Below are 26196 nucleotides of genomic sequence, written 5' to 3' on the forward strand. Positions count from 1 at the left end.
ATTGAATATACTTTTTTATTTGAATTTAATACAATTTGAATCTAACTTTTTAAACAAAGAAAAACATGAATCAATTGTTGAGTCAAATTTATTCAGATATATAAGTGAATAATTGAGTACACTAAGTAGATGATAAAAATTGATTCAATCGAATTAGTCACTAATCATAAGTCTAAATTTCACCTTGAAATTATGAAAAGTTAAAATTTAAAATAATTAAAATATTAAATAAACAATAAAATAAAGATTTGTAAATTGAATTTTGCTAATTAATCCTATAAATCACTTTTAAGTTTAGTTAATTTATAACTTCTATTAAATTTTTATATTAAATGTAATAGCCATAATTAATTTTATGATTTCAATTTTTTTAAACAAATATTGTCTAATATGGCAATTTTAAAAATTTTGATACAACAGTAACATTCTTCAATTGATATTAAGGAGAAAATTGAGGAGTATGTAATGTTTCTCTTAATAAAAGAGTTTCATATTAATTCTAAAAAATTTAAAATCAATACATTTATATATTTTTTATTGAAAGATCATATAGCATTAAGTTTTTTTTTTGTCATATGGAAAAGATAGAGTTATGCATAATCAATCAATCTTTCGTTTCTTTTTTTTTTTTTTACTTAGGATAATCTTCCATTGATACTTCCGTCAATTAAATGTAATTATATATTCTATTAATTGAAAGCTTAATTTTTCTTTCATTTAAAATTTTTATTATACATAAATTTTTATTATATTCAAATATTAAATACATAATTTTAAAAATTAAAATGAAATAAAATAAATTCCTAACCTTGGTACTTTTCATGTTTTCTTAAAAAAAAATTTAATTCTCAAAATAACAAACTTGTTATGTAATGCTTATATAATTTATAATAATTTCATTTTTAGCATTAACAACATAAATTTTCATGAATGAACACAATTTTGGCATGAACACATTTAAAAGATAGTTCCAATGAATTTTGTTACACCTTGAAAGAATTCACTAAAAACAATTAAATTTAATTAACTTGATAATTTTGTACTTAGAATAATTCATGTTAGATTATTCAATTACCTAGATGACAAAAAGCAAGCAATTTAATACAACTAAGAAAGATTAAATAATATTGAAATATAAATTAATCATATTTATGCATATTAAGATAAAAGTTAAAAGAAAATTAAATAAATTATTATTTCAATCAAAATGAACAATTCTTATAAAAATTTGATGAGACCCAATCTTAAGCTATTGGTAGCTCTATCACCTCCTGAATCATGTAATTTTATAGGTGGAAAGTCCAATTAAAATGTTTAATGAATCATATAGTATTAATTATTTGTGAAGGGTGTGCAATTGATTTGCATTTAATTTGATATTAGTTTTTATTTATGGGAATAACAATTATAGGAGAAATCAATTATAGAACTCAAATTAAACTATAAGAATGATATGTTAAAAAATTATTTTAAGAGACTAAAAAGATTTAATTGTATTATCAATAGCCATATTAAATGATCAATTCATAAAACATATAAATAATAAAATCATTAGCATACATATATATAGTTAACAAATCTACTAAAACAAAAAATTGAAAGGCAAAAAATAGAAAAAAAATAAATATGCTTCAATGGCTTAATTATGATTATCTTTAATGAATTTATTTGTCAACATAAACTACATATACAATTGTTTTTACAACAATTAAAAAAATAAACTCTATATAATTTGTTAATTCTTATGCACACTAAACTTTAATCTCACTCTATTTGTATTTTTATTTGATGTGAAAAATAATTCTAATTATAAAAAAAAAGAGTCTAATAATAAAAAATTATTTAAACTAAAATTTATAAAAAAATCTAATGATATTTTAATCAATTACTTTTAACATTTTTTAAATTAAAATTTTATTAAGGTAATTTTAATTAGTCACTTTTAACATTTTTTTAATCTAATAATAACAAAAAAAATCTAATAATAAAAAAGAAAATTCATTTAAGTTAAAATTTATAAAAAAAATTTACTAAAAATATTTTAGTCAATTATTTTTAATATTTTTTAATTAAAGTTTAAAATTTTAAAAAATTTAATGTCACATAAATTCTATTTTTAATTTTAGTTTATTTAAATTAATTAATAAAAATTATATATTTAAAAATAAATTTATTAATTTAAAATTTCATAGAGATATTTGAATCGATTACTTTTAATATTTTTGAAGTTTATGCATTTATATATAGATAATAATGATGTAACCTTCTAACTGTGAAGATTTTGAACTCGTGGAAGAGCTTGAAATATTTAACAATTTGTATCTTTAAAACAAGTTATATACTTGTGATTTTGTGGTAATTTCTTGCTTTTCAATTGTTCTCAATTCAAACACTTTTTTTTATTAATTTACATATATATTTTTACTAATATATCTTTGTCTTAAAAAGAAAATTACTTTGCTCTCCTGCTAGATTACCTTCTTTTTTTTTACGAAGGAAAGTTTAATGAATAACCTCTATGATTTTCTTTCCTTTCTTCTTCCCTTAATAAACTTATGGAATCTTAGGGCTTCTTTATATATATATATATATAGAGGGTTTCCGTAGGGTTCTAAGGGAGAGAGGCAGAGAAAGGCTTCTGTTTTAGGAGGGCATGCTACTGGAGCTGGCTCTCTACCATATATAATTGATGATATACTGACTGAGCTGTTGCTAAGTTCTAACAGTCTATCACTACTGTTAATTTTTACCCTCGAATAGGGGCTTTGTCATGGAGCACTCAATAGCAGATTGGGCAAATCTTCATGATTCCATCCTTGTTTTGATAGTGGAGAAATTGGTTCCTCCGCATTCCAATTATGTGCGTATCTGGACTGTTTGCAAGCCGTGGAACTTGGCTATCAGCAACAACACTAACCTACTCCGTAAAATCTTGAAGGGTCGTTCCCCGCTGCTGATAATCCCTTCCAAAGGAAACAGTGAAGAAATGCTTGGTTTGTACAACGTGATTGAGGAAAAGAAATACCAGATGGAGCTGCAACTTCCATTCAAGACTACTAGCAGGGCATTCTGTGGCTCTTCTCATGGATGGCTAGCTATGTTTGATGCCAAATCTTTAGCCATTACACTTATCAACCCTTTCACCTCTGATGGTCTCACTCTTCCTCCTCTGCTTAATTATTCTAGTGATTTCTTCATCAACAAGGTTGTACTATCAGATGATCCTTACCTAAATCCTAAGGAATATTTTGTCATCGCCCTCGTCAAAGCCGATGACCATACACAAATTGCAATCATTCGACAACCAGGCGATATTCAAAGTTGGACTTGGATTAACAATCCAGGAGGTGATAAAATAACTGATGTTATTTTTCGCAACGGCGATATTTATGCTGTAGATTTGTTAAATACTATCATATCAGTTAAGAATTTTTCAAGCTTTGATGGCACAAGAAATTCGGCTATTAAGTCAGAGATCATTGTACCAGGGTCTGGCCGTAGACCAGCTATTATGAAATCATACATTGTGGAGTCATCTGCCGGAGATATTCTGGTCATCAGAAGGATTTTCAGGTTTGATCATTGTAAGAAACATTACTTGACTAAAAATTGTAAGGTTTATAAGCTGGTGCAAGATGGAACTGAAGCAAAGTTGGTTAATGTAGAAGGCATAAGAGATGATGCATTATTCTTGGGTGGGAACTCTTCCATGTCGGTTGCGGTCACTCATAACTTCCCAGGGTGTCAACCAAATTGTATTTACTTCACAGATGACTATAACTTTAATTGTTTTTTGGGTTCAGAGTCAGCTAGGCTCTCAAAACCCCATGATATGGGTCGGTTTAAATTGAAGATGAATGGAACAATGAAACGATTTTACGATCCAGATCATTCAATTTACAGCGATAAGCTATTTCCTATATGGATTTTGCCAACACTTAAAGGCAATCATGTGAAAGGTAGGGAGCGGAAGTATAGCTGTAGCTTCAACCCCAAGCTATAGTCGACAACCTCAAGGGAGCCAATGATAAGTTGTGCAGGACAGCTCCCTCCCTCAAGCTAAGGGATTTTTTTACTTAAAATAATTAATAGAAATAGAGTATTTAGACTTTGGATTCTGATTCTAATCTCAGCCGACAGCAACTTTCGCACGAAAGAGAGAGGATATATGTTTTCAAGTACATTATACTATTAATGAGTATCTCAGTAATCTTATACTATTAATGAGTATCTCAGTAATCTTACTGCTTTCCTTTTTTTAAAGCACAGCTTTACTGAATTTTTAAACTCTACAAATAAATTAATAAGATATTATCATATTTTTATTTATTATTAACTTATTTTAGTAATATTTTTTAGTATATATTTTAATAAGATTTGTGACAATTTTTTAATTTCATTAATCAAATTTAAAAATTTCATGCACAATATTAAATAATTTTCTTTATATATAATATACATGCATATATTCAATAGATATTTCAAATATAATGATATGTTGCTTGATATAAGTATAAAAAAAAAAAGGTATAAAATTTTCAACTTAAAATGTCTTGACTCACTCAAATTCCCACTTCCAAATACTAAAAACTACTTATATATGTACCAAAAAAAGTACAAACACTGTACCTTTCAAAAGAATTACCACATTATATATTTTATCTATACTTTTTGCACATTAAAAGAAAAATCTGCAAATTCCTTTCTTGTTAAATTAATGAAATTGTTCTAATTCATTTTTATATATTTAACAATAAAATTATAAGCAGATAATTTATATAACATGTATCACACATATTGACATACAAGATAAGATGAGTCAGTGAATTGTTTTATTTATATATGCAGTTAAGAAAAAATCTCTAAAACCCAGCTGAGTTTGCAATTAGTGGACCGAGTGACGGTTATCTATTCATTCTCCATCAATCTGAAGCTATGTACGGAATGAACGCGGATAATGGCACTTTGCCACATTTGAATCTGATTAGTAATATTGGTATGAGATATATATATATATATATATACACATACATATCAGTTTACAGTAATCTACCTTGCATATTCCTGATTTGATCCAAAGATTTTGAGTTTATATAAACACAAAAAGGAAATTATAGAAGTTAATCATAGATCACTAAACTGTTAATGAGCCCCTGTTGCAGACACATTCATACTGTATTTATATTTGAGGTAAACCTTGATAAAGGCATCCAATTCACCATCCATTACTGACGCAATATCTGATGTTTCAAACCCTGTCCGTACATCTTTTACCAGCTTGTATGGATGGAATACATAGTTACGTATCTGCTGCCCCCACTCCGCCTTTACTGCATCTCCTCTTATTTGCTTAATTTCAGATGCAGGTTGCTCCTCAGCTATCACCAACAACTTGGCTTTTAAACGGCTAAGAGCCTTGATCTTGTTCGCTAGCTGGGATCTCTCTTCTGCAATATGGCCAAGAAAATGTCATTAACATTGGACAAACGAAAATCGGAAAGAAACTATTGCATTACTGGTATAGAGCAAAAAAAAAAAAGGTAAAGAAGGGAGCAGGGGGATGAAAGAGGAAATAGCATGCCCTTTCTAGCAGGGAATGATTCAAAAGTTAAACAAGATCTCCTCTTACTCTTTATCAAGCAGGAAGCTTCCTATTTTTTACTATTAAAATCTAGGAGGTGCTTCCAAATAAGATGAATACCAACAGACATAACCGACTTTGTGATGTTCTGATGATAATGCTGCTGATATGCAAAACTTTGACTAAGCTTATTAAAATTCATTGCACTTAGTTACCTGTTTTAGTCCCTATACATCCTTCAAACTCGGTTTAAATTGCTTCTGTATTTAGAAATTTAGAAATTCCAGAACGTGTTATAATACACCCTTCTTCTTCCCCAATCTCACAACCTCCCATGACTTATATCTAAAACCAAATCCACCCGTCCCCCCCCTTAACCCCCTTCCCCTAGGATGAAAAAAAAAAAAAAACAAAAATATTTACACAATGTTTTGCCAATAGGAAATATATATTATTTGTTTAGACTATAGAGCCTAATAAACACCATTTTCTCACTCTAAGCCAGGTGAAGTAAATGCAACCATATAATTACAGTGAACATTTGAGGCAATGACCTTGTTGCATTTTCTCCAAGAAATAACTCTCATAGCTACACAATGAATTCTTTTGCTGAATCCATATACTAAAAATGCTTTTGAAAGTATCATAACAATTCCAATTAATCAAAACTAGAAGAGCAATAAGGTGGGAGACCTGTGCAGCGAAAAGTAACACCAGTGGGGATGTGAGTAATCCGAACAGCAGTTTCAACCTTGTTCACATTCTGACCTCCTTTCCCGCCTGCCCTTGAGAAGGTAATCTGAAGGTCTTCCTCAGGTAATTCAACATCCACTGATTCTTCGGGGAGAAGAGGCAGGACTTCAACACCAGAAAAGCTTGTCTGTGTAACCCAATGTCAAGAGTTAAAACATTCAGAGAAGAGGGCAAGGGGGACGAAGAGATTACAGATACATATTACATACAACTTTCTTTCAGTAATCTACATACTTTTTACATTAAATTCCAAAGTTTAAAGAACTGTCATATTTCAATCAAAGTTTGTTACCTAGAATTTCTCCTGCATTTGGGGAAACACTATTAGTTCCTAGGGTTATCAGAGTTCATCATGAGATAGAAAAAGCACACAGATTTGACCTAGGAGCTAAATATGAAAGTGATTCCTGCACCTAAAGATATTAAAAGAAAAACTGCAGAAAGTCTGGGTAGTGAATCAATGCTTAATCAAATAATAGTCAAACTGACAATGGAAGTGAAAAAGAAAAACTAAAAAAAAAGTTCAGTTATACAGTGAAGAAAATATATAAAAAAAATGTACATACACAAACAAAAACCAAGGACTATACCAGGCTGCATGACTATTAACTTGATAAGATTTTTGTAGCCTAATGCAAACTAAGAATGTTCAAACACAGCTTTTCACATTGGCTTTACCCCAGCATGATATTTAATTTTCTACATAGCACCAGCACCAAAATTGTTTTAAATTGATAGACAAATCTTAAAGGCTAAAGGAAAAAACTCCTCTTTGGGTCCTCTTTGAGTCTCCAAACGTATGGAGCTTTCTTGTGATCTTTAGCTATGGATCCTTTGTTATAAGCTAGGATTCTCTATCCTTTTCTAGTGATTGCAAGGCATCTACAGAAACAATCATGGTGAAGCAATTAGAGGCAGACAAGGGTTCAATGGGAATGATCAGCATTCATGAATAATCTGATTTCTCAACTAAAGGCCACAGGGGTCATATCTCTGTGTGGTTATTGGAAGTCTGATTGTTTTCTCAAGGAAAAAAAATGCAAGAGCGGTTATGTTGGCCAAGGGGACACCGGTCAACTGTTTTTACTGTGGAGAAACCTTAAGTATCATTTCTCTGTCTAATTGGAATGAAATAGCATGGCTCCACAATCTCAATCCATTTAACAAACAATAATAGCCTATTTTTCTCAAAAAATTTTACAGAATTCACAAAGAACTTCCATCAAGAAGGCAACAACATTTCAAGGCAACATGTCAAAACAACCATTTGGTGGCTGCAAGAACCATGTACATGATCTTCCTAGTGTTCCATGTCCAACCACTCCACTCACACTATGGATGCTGAGAAATATAATACAAACAAGAAAGTAAAAGATGCATGAAAATTAACAGCCTATTATAGAAATTTAGGAGAAACAAAAAATGTTGGTCATTCAGATTATCTAGTTATTGGATAAGCAGTCCTCCAACCCAACTAATCAAATGCTAGAAAACAATTTTGATGGACCAAATTGCTCAACCCTAACCATATAACAAGAAGATCAGTCTTTTCTCAATATGCAACAACTTACAAGTAAAATTAGAACTTAATATATATATATATTGGTTGGTAAGGTCTCTGTCATATCTGCTGATATATAAAGAGAGTCCAAATGACAGACCATTACACAAGTTACCTGACGAAGACCTTTGGCATTGAAAGGAGACTGCCGTACTATACGATGTGTTCCTTTTTGTCCAGACAGATAACCATAAGCATATGTACCTTCAACTTCAATTGTGGCTGACTTAATCCCAGCTTCCTCTCCCAAGGACTTTTCAACCACCCTTGACTTATATTTCTGTTTCTCTCCCCATCTCATGTACATCCTGAGAAGCATTTCAGCCCAATCCTGCACAGGAAACGATCAAGATTTTTACACAAGAAAAGCAGAGATAAAGCTCAGTGGTACATCAGGCCCCATGAAAAACAATAACCTCAGGGTCAGGATTTAAGACCTCAAATTCATTGATGACCGGGAATCTGAATATGGATGAAAATTAGCCCATGTGATTTTTAATTAAAAGAAGTTTAGTTGAATATGACTAACAGTTTCATGTTGAGGGTTGTCTGTGGTTGAACCTTTGATGTAGCAGAACTAGACAAAACCCCAATGTCTGAAAAATCTTTAGAACACTGTATGAACTTCTCATCTGAGGGAATTTCAACAGTTGTGCTGTTTTAGACCAGTTGTAAACCCCATCATCAAAGTCTGCTTCATACAACTCCACTTCAGCTAATTTACTTAGTATATTTTAAGTGGTGATAAATCCCACATCAATTTAGGTTTAGTTACCTGGCACCTTTATTCAAGATAGACTGGTCCACCTATTGCAAACTGGTTTTCAGACAGATGTCTAAGATGGTCTTAGAAGCCATGTTATTTGTTTCCTTGTTCTTTCTTCATGTTTGTTGTCCCTCTTTTTCCTATCGTTTGTTTTCCTTGTTCTAAAGGTGTCGAGTGATATTATCCTGCATCATGTTATTTCAGGTTTATTCTGCTCTATATTTAAGCTCACACTCTTCAACTATTTGCCAGGTCATTTTAGGTGGATGCCCACAAATTTGACATGATATCAAAGCAGATCCAGTCCCCATTTCCTAATCCTACACTATCACATGATTTGGCCATGACTCATACACCCACTAGCAGGTGTATAAGTGGCTAGATTCTAGCCTCTAATATGATTCTTCAAGGGGATTTCATCAAAGCCATAGGCTTATCACAAGATCAACTTACTTTTATCTAATTCATATTTAATAGATCATCATCATATAACCAATTACTTTTATAAATCAAGCAGAATCAATATACTAGATGCTGAAAGCAGTTTGACTCTTGCTGAACAAGACCAAGTGCCTTTTGCACCTAGTCAGCCAACTAAAAGAAAAACAAACACTGCACGGATGAGAGAATGAAGCTTAGATTACCAGGTTCTGAATCAAATAGATTTGCTTTTAATTTAATTGAACTAAAAAAAGACAAATGATACAGCCACTAACTATTAACGGATGTTGCATGTAGAACATCATTCTTTTATCTGATGAGAAAGGAATATAAACCATTCATGTTGCTGTACGAAAAAAAAACTATTACCTGTGCATCAGTGCCTCCAGCACCAGCAGTTATAGAGATGACTGCACCTTCTTTATCGTATCGACCAGAAAGAAGTTGAGTCAACTCAAATAGGTCCAATGCCTTGTTTAGTTCTTTGATGATGCTGACAGCTTCTTCTAGAAGTGCAGCATCTATGGAGTCCATCTCCTCTGTTAGCTTAACTATAGTTTCAGCATCTTCAACCTGCATCCAATGTATGATATACAGCTCACTAAATCAAGAAAGCATATTAAGGAAGTAGTATTTGTCCAAGTTCCAGTCTAGCACATTTTGATCAAAATCAGAATTTTGGAAAAATGCAAGTATAATTTTCAACAATCGAAGATCTATACAAGTCAAATTGCAAAAGAGAAAAGTCGTTCTGTCAAATGGTACTAATATTACTCCGCCTCACCAAACGCAACACTTGCATCTACTTGTTAAAGGATCCACTCCTGAACTAGATCTCTTACAGACACTTAACCCAATCAACTATCCCAAAATTATATCCATGTGCTTAATTGAGACAGGAAACAAATTGCATAATTAAATTTCCTTATACTGGTTTTGTGCATGGGCATTGTCATTTTCATCGACCTTAAAATAATAATCCTCCTAATGAAGAGAAATCATATTAGATAAACACATAGTCCAATTCAACAAATATAAGGAAGTTGGGAGTCTTATGAATTAAAATAAGAAGCCAGGCATATTGGGAATTTAATGGACGGTATTCTTCACCAGATCATCAAAGTAAAATAATTTTGACCCCTTTAATAGAAAAGTATATCAATTTGGAAAAGGTTAAAGCATTGACAAATAGAGTTACCCTCCCAACAAAAAAACTAAAAAAAGTAAGAAAAAAAATGATAGTGCTGTAGAAGCATAAACAATAAAATGATGTCAAGTACATTGTCCTATATTATGCTTCAAGCACAGGCTAATAATGCTGAAAGCCACAATGTTACAAGACTGTATTTTTCTTAACAAGAAAGTTTATACCTTGGTTTTAAATTCATTGAGCAAATTTATCTTATCTTTGACATCAGTCAGTGCCAAAACAGTTTCTTGGGCTTTGGCACGATCATCCCTAAAGGAGCTATTGGCTGCCTTTGATTCCAAATCTACAAGTTCCCATTCTAAAATCTGCAGACTAGCAGATGCTCTAATCTCCTCAACACGTTCTGAGGCAGTTTCAACATCCTTCCTTAGAGCATAAAAATCTGTCAGAAAATACCAAGCAATAATTCAGAGATGCACACAGCAATACTTAATATGTGCAAATCCAACTTGTATCAAATCCAGGGTAAGAAGCAGAATCTTCTGGCAGGGGGCCAAAAAGGTAGATCAACCCACTCAGTTGTGTTTAGAAAATTTTTTTCATCAGTTTGTATAATTTTTAAAGTTTAGCCTTCCAAACTCTTACACAAGTCATCATTTAACAACAACAAGCTTTTTATTTGTTAGTTACTAAACAATTGAGATATGATGCTTTGAATAAGAATATTGTTTGGGCCAAAAAACCTGAATATTGAAACTAAATGATGAGTATTTGCAAAGAACAGTCAAACAAAATCATGAAAGCAACCCATCATCTTAAAAAAAAAAGATGAGATAGAAGCTGAAAAGAAAGTAGCATAAGAAATAGAAAATTGAAAGCCAAAATGAACAAAAGTCATAATAGGGAAAATGTAGCACATTAGTCCAAATCCAGCAAAACTTGTCTGAGCTATTAGATAATTTCACCAATTTTTTTGATAAAGGGAAAGGGTTTAGAAATCAAAGTTTAACAAGGAAAAAGTCAAAGATTATGTAATAAGTGAACCTAAATATTTAAATCAGAACTAACATTTTTTTTTTTTTGAGGTTCCTAGGCTAATCAGCTTGTACAGTGAGATTGAAATAGCAAACTCTACAGCTTTAGGTGATAAGCGTATGGCTCCTAATGAATTTTGTTAGGGACAAATTCAGAGGAAGGCCTAGAGCCTTTAGCATTTGCAATACGATGATTTAACAATTGCCATCAGAATGACTCTCTTGAAACTATACCTGCACTAAAAACTGCAGACCTTCGAAGTGGTGATAATAACTATTAACCAGAGAAGCATTCCTACGGCTTCCCACGGCTTCCCACCCCTTCCCACATGTTCAATTTACAAACTAAACACTATATCCTTTATAGTACATCTAATGATAAATTTTACCAATGAAGAATAGAGTAAGATTAAATGAGCAAACTCAAACTGATTCACATTAAAAACTCAATAACATAATCTGGTACGGGCACTGGGCCAATTTAAGTAAAATGATAATTATTGTTTTATGGGATATAAACTGCCATTTGAATAACAATACAGGCAAAGCGCTAATACCATTTAGACCATCTTAGAGAAGATCAAAATTTTCAGCCCAAATATATGACCTGGAATTCAGTAAGTTAAAGCATACCTTGCATTACCCATTCTCTTGTAGTTCTTTCTACGCCCTCACTCAATTGGCTCTCCGGAGTAGCATATATAACTGAGTCAATCCAGAACAAAAAGAAAAAATTTTTTACAGAATCCAAACACAGCATGAATGACATGATGAAACCCACAAAATTTACTCAGCAGAAAATCCAAGAAACATATAGGAAAAATAATTTTTAAGGCCAAAAGAGAAAAACCCATTATAGAAATAGGAAAAGAAAGGAAAGAATGGACAAGAACCATTAACACACAACATGAATGACACGAAACCCACAAATTTTTCTTAGCTGAAAGTTGAAGAAACATATTAATGGTTTATAGCCAAAAGAGTTGGAAATGACTTACCAGAAGAAGTGAAACGAGAAGGGGCAGAGAAACAAAAAGAAGTGGTAGTAAAATGAGGAGTTAGTGGTAGTAAAAATGTAGCTTTATTGATGATAGACATATTACAAGAAGAAAATGGGGATGGTTTGGGTGTTTTTGGCATAGTGGTTGAGCTTAACAGAGGCTTTAAAATGGCTTCCATTTGGCTATGGAGGAAACTGAGATTACCATGCAAATATTACAATACCTCCACTTTCTTATTTCATAAGCTCCTTATATGATTGGCAGAAAAACACTCGTCTCCCCGTTTCCTCTAAAACGGTAAAAGCCGGTGTCCCATCGACCTAAAGAATTTATTTTACTTAATTTTTCTCATACTTAAATATGTGGACATGAATTTATATATATATATATATATATATATATGTATATTACAATACCTTCACTTTCTTATTTCAATGGTAGTATTTTGAAAAATTATCTCATGCAAAAAGTTTTGGATTGCGAATAGATAAAGAGATCCTTCTGTCATGCGCTCCTTAAATGAATGGCGAAAAAACACCTGTCTCTCCATTTCCTCAAAAACGGTAAAGCCGGTGTCGCTTCAACCTTAAAAATTTATTTGACTTAATTTTTCTTGCACTTAAATATATGCACATGAGATTATATATATATATATATATATAGACACACACGTAAATATATATTTTTGGTACATATAATTATAAATAGGATAGATTAATATAAAATTATAAATAAAATTAAAATAAATAATATCATTTTATTTTTTATTTAATGCTTATAAAAATTAAAAACATGATAAGATAATTTTTATTTTTTGCTATACTTGTTATGTGTAAATTTAAGAATAGTATAAGATGATTTATTTTATTAATCAAAATTATTCTTTAAAGTAAAAAAATAATTTTTTGGCCAAGAAAATAACACATAATTTAAATTTATAATTTTTGGATAAATATAAATGAAAAATTTTAACTAAAAATAAATATTTTATGATAATTTCCATAGAGAAGAGTTAAATTTATTTTTTAAAAATTTATATTTTAATAAAATAATCAATCATTTTAAAGAAATTAATTTATTTTTGCAAAAAAATATTTTTTAAATTGTTTTATCAAAAACATTTTTTCACTACTTTTTCCTTTTTATTTTCTTTCTTTTTCATTTATTTTATTTCCTTTTATAATTTAAATTTAAAATAAATTATATGATTGAGACCTAAAATTATTTTTATAAAAAGTGATTTTTAAAAAATAATTAATTTTTTAAAAAAATTATCAAAAATATAATTTTATATATTTTCTTTCTTTCTTTTTATTTTTTTCTTTTCTTTTATTTTATTCTTCCTCTAGAAAAAAGAACAAAGAAGAAAAAAAGAGAAACATATTTTTATTTATTTATTAACTATAAAATATTTAGTTTAGAATAGTTTATGGTTCAAAGTTATAGTTATTAATTAAAAAATAATTTAAAAATTGATTATTTCGAAAAAAGATAAATTAATTTTTCAAAAAAATAAAAAAATTAGTTTTTATCAAAACTATATTTTTTATTTATTCAAAAAAAAAAGAAGAAGAGGGAAAAAAGGTAAAATGGAAAAAATAAAGAAACAAAATGAGGGAAAATGGAAAAAATAAAAAAATAAAATAAAGGGGGAAAAAATAAAATAGGGAAAAAGAAATAAAAGAAAATTGAAAAAAAAAAGGTTGCGTTAACCATTTAAATAATGAGACTTATCAACTTATTAAATGTTTAGGTAAAATTTTAAATGTAAACTTTAGGAATAAAATAAGTAATTTATAAATATGTATCATCTAATTTCATAATATTAGAAATAATCTTCTCTTTTTCGAAAATGGTCTAGTCATCTTATTCTAAAAAAATGATTAATTATCTTTGCAGTTAGAGGTGGACCGCCGTTTAAACTTAAAGAGATCAAGTCACTCAAAGTTTTGAAAACCCTTATATAAATATAAATATATATATATATATATATTTAAATTGGCCCTTTTTAAATTAGAATTATTAATTAATTAATTAATTAAAAATTTGGTTTCATAATCTAATTTTTCATTAGAATTTAAGAAAGATTAAAATTATGTTGCTATGCTATATTTCTTATATTTATTATAATATTTATTATATATTTTTTTCAATTTTATAATTTAATTTTATGTATTATAATTTAAGAGGGACTAAAATCATTAGTGTTGTAAACGAACAGAACATGAATGAATAAATGAATGTATTTGTGATTTGTTTATTTATTTTTATAGGTGTTCAGACTTGATTTATGTTTGAAAATTGCTCTATTTGTTCAAACTTGATTTGTTTAAATGGTAGGATGTTCGTATTCGGTTTATGTTTTATTCAATTCAGTTAAATAAGCTCATTTGTGAATATTAAACAAACATATTCACAAACATATATAAACCAACATGTTCATGAGCAATAAACAAATAATAACCAAATAAATTTAAAGAAAAAAATCCTAAAAGAACATAAACCAATCCAAACAAATATAAACAAACCTTAAAATAGGATTGGGTAAAGGATAAAAATGTAATATTGTTAGTATTGTTATAAACGAACAGCAAGCAAACAACAAACAAATAATAAATGAACAAGTTTTAAATAAACTTATTCACGAATACAAATGAACCAAACAAACTTATATTAATGTTCGGTTTGTTTAATAAACGGACATAAAAATGTTATTTAAAATCATTTGTTAAGTTTAACAAATGAATATAAATAAACAGAAACCAAACATGTTCACAAACAATTTATCAACACTCTGTTCATTTACAACTCTAAAAATTATATAGTGTTTTTTTTTCCCTTTTCTTTAAAATTTACTATAATTTCTCTCTATATAATTTTTTTAACTTCTAATTTTACTCTAGATTTTTATTTCATGTTGTCCTGTAATCTATTTTTCATAAAAAAAGATTAAAACCATTTTATAAAAGATTTGACCACAACTTTGAATCACAAATTTTCAACTTCATTTTTTTAAAAATATTTATTTTTCTTATTTCGATAAAAAAATTATTTAACAAATGATTTATTTGTTTTTTTTTATTTTAAATTATCAAAATAATAAAAAAGTTTTCTCAATTCATTGAAAGATTTTGTAATTAGATTAATTTAAAAGTATTGGCACTCTTTAAAATTTAATTTTGTCATAATAATATTTTTATTTTTATGAGCTTGCTACTTTTTATTATCAATATATTGTTTATATATATATGTGTGTGTGTGTGTGTGTGTGTGTGTGTATTAATTGATAATAAAATATAGTGTGTAGAAGTTTTATGGAAAAAAATATAATATTAATTGCTCCCTCAAAATTAAGTACCGCTGTTTGCAATTCAATCGTCTTTGTTATGTATGCACTAAATATAAGATAGCATGATAATCATTTTATTATATCTATAATCTAATGTACCAAATATGTGTATTAGTTGATAATAAAATATAGTGTGTAGAAGTTTTCTGGAAAAAAATATATTAATTAGTCCCCCAAAATTAAGTGTTAAAATCTACCACTATTTGCAATTCAATCGTCTTTCTTATGTATGCACTAAACATAAGATAGCATGATAATCATTTTATTATATCTATAATCTAATGCACCAAATATGTGTATATGATATGTAAAATACTAACCTAGTAATTTAAAATATGATACAAACACAATACGAAAAAAAAAAAAACGAAGGTGACACAATTTAAAATTTTAATAATAACTATATGTGGGTTTAATAAAATAAAATATATATTTAATATTTTTGTATCAACACGAATTATGACACATAATTTTCATGTAAAATAAGATACGAATATACAAATTTTAATATTTTACATGATATGAATACACGAATTGCCAAGTATACATATGTGGAGAGTCTTTTGAACTAATAAAAATGAATATGATTATTAATTATATTTCTAAATTGTCATTTTAATAATATTTTATTAATATATATTAAGATTTATCTAATAAATAAAGGTTAATTTACTATAAAGTAAGCTATATTATGCCAAGCTATTAAACTTTGAATACTTATAATAATTAAAGCAAATTATTTTTTTTATAGAATATTATGCTAGGATATTAAACTTTGAATAGAAGTTAATTTACTATAATCACATACATGCTACATTTGGATACAAATCACCCTATATTATGCTAGGTTATTAAATTTTGAATAGATGAATTAAAACTCATCGAATATAGGCTTTACATGTAAAAAGAAAAAAAAAACTAAAAAAGACAAATATATATTTTTAATAAAAATATCAAATGGGTTCCACACATATAAATTTAAAAATATAAAAAATAATTATTAAATATTAAAAAGGAAAAATAAAAATAAAAAAGAAAAAAAAGAAAATACATTAGAGTGTCACGTAGCACCTCATAAAACCTTCGTACAAATGTAAGATTTAAAGTATAGGCAAACAAATGATGAAAAAAAATCAAATGGGAAAGTAACATGGATTTATAAAATTATGGTATTAAAAATAATATTATTAATATAATATATATTAATATAAAATTAACTTAATAATAAAACATATATTTATATCATGGATTTTAAAAAAAATAAAAAATCTAAAAAAGAAACAAAAATTAAATCTTGATGTGATGATGACACCTTTGTAACATCCTTTTAAAAAAATATATCAAATAAAAAAATATTTTCAATCAATAATATCAAATGGGTCCAACTTTTAAAAAATATTAAAATATTAAAAATTTGTTTACTAAATATTAAAAAAAGAAAAAAAGTAAATAGGAAAAATTAAGTTAAGAAAAAGAAAAAAAGATAGCAAATGTCTTAGCACTTGATTGTCGTAATGTTCAAATCTAAGAGAACTTGCCTATTAGACACAAAAAATATAGAGTTGATACCATTTTTTTTATCAAGATGTGATTGATCACTTATGTGAATCTATTTTTTTTTTAAAATTATCCTAAACTTGATTAAAGGTCCTTAAAAAGAATAAATTTTAGTCTATATCAACAGAACTAAGTTTGATAGTTGACCATGTACATACAAAGGTTTTAGTACCTCATTATACCTAAAATTAGTACCCAATTAATCATATATTATCTTAGCTAAGTGTTAATCAAATATGGTTTTTTACTAATTTTGATATTTAAATATTAGAAAAAAAATTTTAGGCTTTCACTCAAAAAAAGAAAAAAGGCTAAATGCTCAAATTAAGATCATACGTTTGAATGGTTGTTTCAGGACTAAACATTTTAATTCGTACAAATAAAAATAAAAAGTTAATGACTTATAACAATGTATGATTTATTTCAATGAAAAATGGGATGTGTATGTTACATGCCATGAAATTGACTATGTGTAAAAGCCATCACAAACAAACATGATGTAGAATATGATGTGGAATTAACTTATCCATGTGTAATGACAACCTAGCTAAGACTTTGACTATCTTTCTAAGCTTATTATGTTTTTATCATGTTCTTCTTTAGCATTTTTGTTTGTAATGACGTAAGAGAGCTTTAGCTTGGTGTTTTCTCATTTATAAGCAAATCTTCTCCTTGTTTCTTTTTGTTTTTCACTGTAAATTAAAAATTTATTGTTAAAATAACATTTGAACGCAATATCTTTTTCAAATATTAATTCATCTAGTAGCATAAATTCAAGGTTGGTATAAATTTTAGTTTTTCTTATGCTTTGATTTTTTTTGAATCTGTTCTTCAAAATATTAAAATTGCAGGATTTCTAAAAGAGGATCTTATAACATAAACACATATAAGTTAATTTCAACTAGTTACCTTATAAAATAAGACTTTGAAAGAGAACCCATTTTCTATTACTGCAATATAAAGGTAGCTAGGTGGACCTCATGTATGAATAGCAATCTAGTAAAAGATTTTATGGATACCCACATTATTTTGTAAATTTACTAATATTTCTTTGGTGTTTTTGTTGATATTTATTTCCTGATATTTTCTTGGTTAATTGCTGAAATTTATTTGCTGATTTTTTTTGTGTGATTATAAGGCATTATTTTTAGATTTCATTTATGGCATGATCCTAAAATTTCTGAAAAAAACAAAAGAGATTATTCTAGAACTAAAAAAAAGAGAAAAAATTTTATATAGTCATATTCAATATTTGAAATATGAAGTTTCAAAGTTGAAGCAAAATGTTGGTAAAGCTGATGATATCATAGAGAATATGCAGTTGATGAGAGAAGTTGTTTTTTAAAGATTGAAATTGAAAGAAAGCAATAAAATTGCTAGTGATGGACATGGTAGAAATGGCAACTAAAAAATAATTTAGCTTATCTCATTTTCTTTTATACTTGTGCTTTGTGTAATCTTTTTTAATGCTAAAAAAATTTTGGAAACTTAACCTGTATACTTTATAATGGGTTAAGATTGTTATGAAGGTCTGTAAATATTTGTTAAAATTCTTATTATGTCAATGGCAATTGAATCAATGTTATTAGCTATGAATTATGTTGCTTTATGTTATTAGTTGTAAAAATATGGTTTAGTGCAATATATTCAACTTGCAATATGTAACTAAAAAGCAATATGAGGCAATCTAATAATAGAAGCAATCTTATAACAAAATAATACGATGAATGTCAACAAAAAATGTTTTTACACAATATTCAGTATAGAAAACATTCAGTCAACAAAAGGCTAAATAAAAAGTGTTCTTACAATATTAAAAAGAAAAAAAATACTTAACATCAGCAGCTAGCAGGAATAGTCAACAGAACAAAACATTAATTTTTTAGATTTTTTATTTTCCCTTATTTTTTAAAAAAAGTAATAACTTGACTTTCTTGAATATTACATCCTCAACAACTTTTCTTTTTCCTCTACTTGTCCCAACTACTATTACTTTCTCAGTTCTCAATCCAGGCTGTTGAATAACATTTATCAAATTATAATGGGTAATATTTAAGGAAATAAAATAAAAAAAATATGTTTGGAAAAGAATCACTTACATTTAAGATTTGTCTTCTGTTTCTAAGTTTGTATATAATCCTTAACCTTGCATGTCTTTTATCTTGCTTCTGATGGCAATTCTAACAGTGTGTTTGTCATTGTGACTTCAATACTGCTTACTGAAATTGCTTTCTTTCTAGTGGTTGTTGTAGAAGAGTTAGATTTTAAAAAAAGATTTATTTTTTCACCAGTCATCCCATAAAGCCTTCCATCCTTATATGTTAAATATCTTTTAGTAGATCTTGTTGGCCTTTTGAACTTTATTTTTGTATTTCAATAGCAACAGAAGCAATAATATTGACTGGATTTGAAACTTTTGTTAAAACTAGAATGGAAACTAGATCTGAAACTAGATTTGAAGCTGGAGTTGAAACTAGAATGGAAGCTAGATTTGAAACTCGATTTGTTAAAACTAGATTTAGGGTTTATACAGATGTAGTTATAGTTGTTGTTATAGTTACAGATACAAAACCATTAATATTAATAGAAGTAGATACAGATGTAGATGAGCAATTAGATCTGGATGTAGCAATAAAAGCTTATGCAAAAAGACCATAAGTAGTAGTTAAAGAAGTAGTATGGTTGTTTAGACCATGTATAGCTTTAATATGATCTACAATACTTGATGCACCTTAGTCTATATTCTGGTCTTCAGATCTAAGCACATAATAATCTTATTGTCATGGATAGAATGATAAAGTTAAGTTGATGGGTTAGGGCACTTTAACAAGAAAGGATCCATAATAGTACAATATTTATAATAATAAATAAAAATAAAATAAAATGAAATTACCTAATTGCCTACTATAGGATAGCTTCTTTTGTTGTGGCCTAGTTGATGACATAATTTACATGTCATTATCATGCCCTTTCCGGACATATGTATTGAATTGTTAAACTTCTTTTTTTTGTGCTCATCATGATTCTTTTTTTTTTTTTCTGGTTTTAGGCTTGCTTGACATTTTCTTAAACTCTGGGGGCAGAACATTATCTTCTGTCTTTGGTTTAGCCCAATCCTTTCTCCCAAGTATAGTTTGTAAAGCATTACTAAAAGACTATAGATACACCTCTTTATGATACTAATTAGACACAAAATCTTCAATATTTTCACTTAGATCTCTAATTGCACATATGGCATTTGTACATAGGATACTAGAAAGTTGAGATATTCTACAACTACATGTTTTCTCATTAAGTTGGACAATAAACCTATCTATACCCACATTTATTTCTTATCTACCATCTCCATTAAATGCAACTACACATTGTGATACTGTAGCTATATTTTTTTCTATCACTTTTATAATGTTAGGATTAATCACACCTTTCCACTTAAAGTATTCTTTGCTTTTCTCCCAAATTCTTACCATTAGATACCTTTTTATGTCTTCAAATAAAAAAATCACCAATTTTTTTCTTGTATCTAGCAATGTCTCATTAAATGCTTTACATAAGTTATTGTCAACTAACTCACATCTAAAGTCTATTTTGAAGAAGGCTCTACACCATTGCTGAGGTGGGGTTTTTATTATTTTACAACTGCAAGTCTCTTTTTTTTTTTTTCTTACAATTTCCTCATGTTTTCTTTAAATTGTCTAACTATTGAAGACTTAGCAATTGTCTAGAAAGCCTTTTTCATCTCTTTACCCCTACGTCCCCTCTTAACCTAATTAACATATACATGCTTAACATAAAATCTATGTTCAGCATTTGGAAGCAATTCTACAATTGTATTATAAAGGCTCTACACCATTTAATTAGTTAAAGTATTTAGTGCATAATTTAATTTGATTTCAACAATTATATACATCTAAAAATAATTAATAATTAGTTAAAATATTTAGTATATAATTTAATTTAAATAAGTATATAAATATTTAACTTTTGTTAATCTGTTATGATTGTCCATCTTATACCATTTCCCAAAGAAACGATGATATGATATTAAATAATAAAATTAGAAAATATTAATTAAATCAAAATTAAAAGATAATAATTATATAAATATTAAATAAAAAATTACCTACTATTAAAATTTGTTACATAATTACATAAATTAATATAATTCTAAATTATATATTTAATATTGATATGCATTAACATTACTATGAATTATATATTAAATAATATTATTAAAATAATTTTTGATGATATTAAAATTATTTCATATAATATAATATTTTAATTATTAAATAATATTGTTAAATTATTGGATATTAAATCCTCCACTAAGTAATATTTAATCAATTATATAATTACTAAAATATAATAATTATAATACAAAATATTATTTAATATCAAATATTAAATATTAATTAATAATATGAAATTATTTAATAATATTAGGGATTTAGAGTTAGATTATATAGTTTTTAATATAATTAATTATCATATAAATAGTTATTAAAATATATTAACTATAATGTATAAAAATTATTTAATACTAAATATTAATTTTATTAATAATATTCAATTATTTAATAATATTAGGAATATATTTTAAAGTTTTATTAAATAACTAAATAATATTTAATTATAGTTAATAATTGTACTTAATAATTTTACTTTTAATTAACATGTTAATTATATTAAATTATATATTTCTTATAATATATTAATTAATAATATTATAATTTTAAAATTAAATAATATTATAGTATTAAAATATTATATTTTCATGTTATTAATATTCCATAACTTATGTATTTTTTAATTTATTATATTCAATAAAATTATATTTTAATTTTGAAGTATTTTATTTTTATTTCATTAATTGTTAATCAATTTTTATTTCATATTAAATATAATATTTTAATTTATAAATTAATTAATTTTACTTGTGATTTTTATTATATTAATATAAAATATTATTTTATTACATGAGGACTATTCTGTTATAAACAGTATAAAAATTGGAAATATATTTTCAAAAACAATAAAAAAAATTTTTGTTTCCAGCAATTTTGAAAATTTTATGTCAAAAAAAAAAAAAAAAAAAACAAATTTGAGATTTTTATTTTTTGCTTTCAGTTTTTGAAAACAAAACTATGTTGCCAAACTTTTTTTTTTTTTTTGTTGCTGTTTAAAAAATAACAAAAATAATACCAAAAATAATGATATGTTAATTTGATGAGAATTAATACTCAGAAATAACCATAGAGGGAGTAAACTGTCAATTTTTAAACCTTTTCCGAAAAATAAAAGGTCCAATATCTTGTAAATAACAGTCTCGGTAGATTAAGAGAAAACCAGTTTCACTTCATCCATATAAAAGCATCATTGTATGGAAATTCGTAGGAACTGCCTCTGCTGCATGCCAAACCCATATTCTCATCATAGTAAGCATATAAAACAAAGAGAGATCTTCTGGCAGCTACACTGTTTTGGAGCATAACAAGACAGCTATCTCACCTCTGATCAGATCAAAACCCTGTTGCTAACTCACCTCCACCTCCATTAAAGGAACCAAGTTATTCGATTGTTACACAAATCAAAAGGAAGAGACATGTTAACTGATAATCTGTAACAGAAGTTGAGTCCTCAAAGTTCACCGTTTAATACTAAACTAACAAAGCCCCTCACTTGCCCAGTCTTCTGCAGCATCAAATTCAAAATTACAGCAGAATATGTATGTTGCAAAGTACTTAACAGAATAACATAAAAAGGAAGAGTAATTCAATATATTTGTAGCTTAAAATCCTCTATCTGGGCCAAATACAGTTCACAGACATCTCAAGGAAGTATGCGTCTAAACAGAGTAATGGAAAAAAGATGAGAAAATCAGTCCAACTTTCAATTAACTATTTGTCAGCATAAAAAATGATGGCCAATTCCATATGAAAAGGCAAAGCATTCCTGAAACCAATTGTTCTGCTAAAGAATTTAATTTAAAGAACAATTATAATATACAATGACCCTTATGAAAATTATAGGAGCAAATGGAGCAATTTGACCATTGTACATAAAAGTATAAAGAAACTTATCCCTAAACTTGCGAACACCAAAAGAAAAAAAAAGAAAAAGAAAATGCCATTTCACCTTAAGCTTCGATTAGCTATCTAAGTTACATGCATAGTTGCATACATAAAATCATGAAGCTGAACAAAAAACAAAACATTGAGAATTTTAAATGGAATCAAATTGAATAACTCCATCTTAATCCTAGAGATAAAAATAAGATTCAAATTTTCATAAAATGTACCATTCATAATTATTAATCTCTAGGCATATAAAAATAAAACAAAGTCAGCATCATATAAAACACAAAAAGTCTTTGAACATAATACCATGTAGTTTGGATGGATAGGCACCAATCCATTACATAAAAGTGCAAAACTAAGATCTGGGTGGTTACAAAAGAGACAAATGAATCAGACAGGGCTTAGCAGTTGATAAAGTTGGGGCTTGGGATCAGAGTTCATGCCAATGATGATCACCAGAGGAATGAAGCCATAGTGAGTTACCACTTTGGCCTTCTTCAGAGCCCATGTGCTCCACTCTTTCAAGCACTGTGCAGTTGATTTCTCATCCAAGCCTTTGGATCCCTTCCCTCCTTTGGCTTTGCTCTTTAGTGAAACCCTAGAGGCCATTAGAAAATTGGTGTTTATTTTTCCTCGACTATTCTCAGATTTGTTATGATAAACCTATTAAAATATAAGAAGAAACAAGCAATTAGTTAAATAATTTTAGAAAATTTTCACTACATAAAAGCTGTGAAAAAAGTATTATTAGATACTTCTTGTAAGATTGCTCTCCATCAATTCTACTTGGTTTTGTTTTAAACCAATTATTCAAAATTCAGCACTGAATTTTCTTAGTATCTATGAGAAAAATCTACTAGGAATTGTGGCGGGTAAGGTACCAGCTATTTTTTAGATACATGTAAGGAACCCGACAAATACACAGGCAATATTTTATTTTGCTATCCTAATTAACCCCTACCCGAAATAGATAGAAAATACCCATTAAACAATTGAACCCTTGAATCTCAATTAAACCTCTTTCAAACAAGAATTAAGATTGAAGTTCACTCATGATTAACAATAAACAAGTTTCACCATAAAAACCTAAAGAGGGAACATTAAACAATAAGTTGCAGATTAACCTGAAACATCCGAATTCAAAATATTCAGAAATCCCGAAAGGGCAAAATTAAAGGATAAGTTTTAGGTCAAGCTCATTGTCAAAACCCAATGAAACCATAACACATGTAACTACCCAATTCATATCCTGTACAAAATAACTTTACCAGATTCTCAGCTTGTTGCTTGCAACATTAATTCATAGCTAATTTCATCTAAAACAAAAACAAATATAATTTCGAAAGAGGCAACAACACTTAGAAGCACAATGGCAGCCTTGCAAATTAGCAAAAAGGATATGAGGAAACTAATCTCCGATGATTAAAAATTCGAATATCCTAATCACTAGAAACAACGGCGAAAGACGCGTTCAAAGTTTACCTCTAACACTGAAGAATTAAACCAAAAAAAAAAATTCTATTTAAACAGTAAAATCTTACACCTAACAACTCAAGGAAGATTGTGTTGAACCTTGAATAGTCGTGACTCGTGATGGGGAGAGGAACACGGAGAAGAAGAAACCGTCGTGAGGCAGGCAGGAAGGGTGGCTGAGAAAAGTAGGATTTTAAAAAGGAAGAAATAAATTTATTACTACTAAATTAGACCCGTGTTTAAAAAAAAAAAATTATATTTTGAATAAACAGAAGTAAAATTTTTATGTTAAATTTTAATTGATGATAAATATAGATAATATAAATATGTTTATTTTTTATATAAATTATAACTTAATTATATATAAATATAATTTTTTATGAAATTAATTTATTAAATAATATCTTTATTAATATAATACATATAAATATAAATTAAATAAATAATAAAATATATTCTTTAAAAGGGTTGAGACAGAGTAAATTAAACCTCACATTGATTTATTTAAATTATTTAAAAAGATAAAACTTAACCTAATTTTTATTTTAAGAAAAAAATATATCAATTAGATGCGACGAATTAAAATTTATTTAATATAAATTATTTTGTTATCTCTATATTCATTGATTTTTTCTTTACAAAATTTTTCTAATAAATAAATTTTAAAATAATATTTAAAAAATCAAATGGAATGATACGTAAAATTATTAAATTAAAATATTAAATAATATTTTTAATAATATATAAATATAAAATTAAATAAATAATAAAAAGATATTTTATATATACTAAGGTTAATGCGTAACACTCCAAATTTTGTTCTATCTGAGCTCAATTAAAAAAGAAAAAACTCAATTCAATTATCCTGAATTAAAAGAAAGTGCACTAATTGAATTGAGATGAATCGAAATTCATCGGATATGAATTATTTTATTATTATATTTCAATTGATTTTTTTATTATAAAATTTATTTAATAGAAAGAATAAATTAAAAAGTTAAAAGAAGAAAAAGGAAAAAATTAAATGCTAATAAAAACAAAAAAATGAAAAAAGAAAAGAAAAGAAAGAGGTGCTTTATGTATACTCAAGATGGAATGAAACACTTTAAATCCATCTCCAATCCTATGCCATTAAAAAAAAAAAAAAACTTTGACTCGATCTCCATTATTTAAAAAAAAAACATACTTTTATATTAGATTGGTGAGAGTTAAAATTAATTGAATACAGATTGTTTAATCATTTTTATCCCTATTGACTTTTTTTTTTTATAAAATTTATCTAATAAAATATAAATTAAAAAATTAGAAACTAGATTAAATAAAAAATAAAATTAAAAAGAAATAAAAGTAGAGAATGAAGGAAGAGAGGGGCGTCAAATGGGCACCCTCTTATTTCTCCAATCTTTATAAAATTAAATATTAGATTTGATTGCATTATTCAAAATTTTAA

At 27.3% G+C, this 26196-nt stretch overlaps 2 protein-coding genes and 1 pseudogene across 6 annotated transcripts; 1 reads left to right on the forward strand and 2 right to left on the reverse strand.

Moving 5' to 3' along the window:
* The first annotated feature begins 2770 nt into the window (after positions 1 to 2770).
* LOC149518021 (F-box protein At4g35733-like) lies at positions 2771 to 4003 on the forward strand. The gene has a single exon (XM_089764333.1). It carries the CDS (start codon positions 2771 to 2773, stop codon positions 4001 to 4003), a length of 1233 nt encoding a protein of 410 aa, XP_089620459.1.
* Positions 4004 to 5127: 1124 nt separating this feature from the next.
* LOC149518022 (peptide chain release factor PrfB1, chloroplastic-like) lies at positions 5128 to 12539 on the reverse strand. 2 transcript variants are annotated; one of them, XM_089764341.1, is made up of 7 exons: positions 12285 to 12539; positions 11920 to 11991; positions 10474 to 10694; positions 9472 to 9675; positions 8002 to 8226; positions 6275 to 6461; positions 5128 to 5447 (listed from the first exon to the last, which is right to left on the reverse strand). In XM_089764341.1, the coding sequence occupies exons 1-7, from the start codon at positions 12463 to 12465 to the stop codon at positions 5143 to 5145; spliced, it is 1395 nt and encodes a 464-aa protein (XP_089620467.1). In that variant the 5' UTR covers positions 12466 to 12539; the 3' UTR covers positions 5128 to 5142. The 2 variants fall into 2 exon arrangements, with proteins under 2 accessions (XP_089620467.1, XP_089620468.1); XM_089764342.1 differs by having other exon boundaries at positions 8011 to 8226; positions 12285 to 12524.
* Positions 12540 to 23522: 10983 nt separating this feature from the next.
* On the reverse strand, positions 23523 to 24997 carry LOC111277696 (mitochondrial import receptor subunit TOM7-1 pseudogene; annotated as a pseudogene). Of its 3 annotated transcripts, none has more exons than XR_016343504.1 (2): positions 24846 to 24997; positions 23523 to 23936 (listed from the first exon to the last, which is right to left on the reverse strand). The product of XR_016343504.1 is annotated as a mitochondrial import receptor subunit TOM7-1 pseudogene, transcript variant X1 (transcript). The 3 variants fall into 3 exon arrangements; XR_016343505.1 differs by having other exon boundaries at positions 24815 to 24963; XR_016343506.1 differs by lacking the exon at positions 24846 to 24997 and adding an exon at positions 24542 to 24675.
* Between the last annotated feature and the right edge of the window lie 1199 nt (positions 24998 to 26196).

The sequence above is a fragment of the Durio zibethinus genome, chromosome 7, assembly GCF_047325235.1.
Source record: "Durio zibethinus cultivar Kanyao isolate XHJ-2024 chromosome 7, ASM4732523v1, whole genome shotgun sequence".
NCBI lineage: Eukaryota > Viridiplantae > Streptophyta > Magnoliopsida > Malvales > Malvaceae > Durio > Durio zibethinus.

Excerpts from the sequence above, each read along its gene's own strand:
- LOC149518022 (XM_089764341.1), bottom strand. The coding sequence starts at position 12,465 with ATGGAAGCCATTTTAAAGCCTCTGTTAAGCTCAACCACTATGCCAAAA. Across the intron at positions 9,676-10,473 it reads TCAATGAATTTAAAACCAAG|GTTGAAGATGCTGAAACTAT; the intron begins GTATAAACTTTC and ends CATTGGATGCAG. Across the intron at positions 8,227-9,471 it reads CTGGAGGCACTGATGCACAG|GATTGGGCTGAAATGCTTCT; the intron begins GTAATAGTTTTT and ends TTTCCTGTGCAG.
- LOC149518021 (XM_089764333.1), top strand. The coding sequence starts at position 2,771 with ATGGAGCACTCAATAGCAGATTGGGCAAATCTTCATGATTCCATCCTT.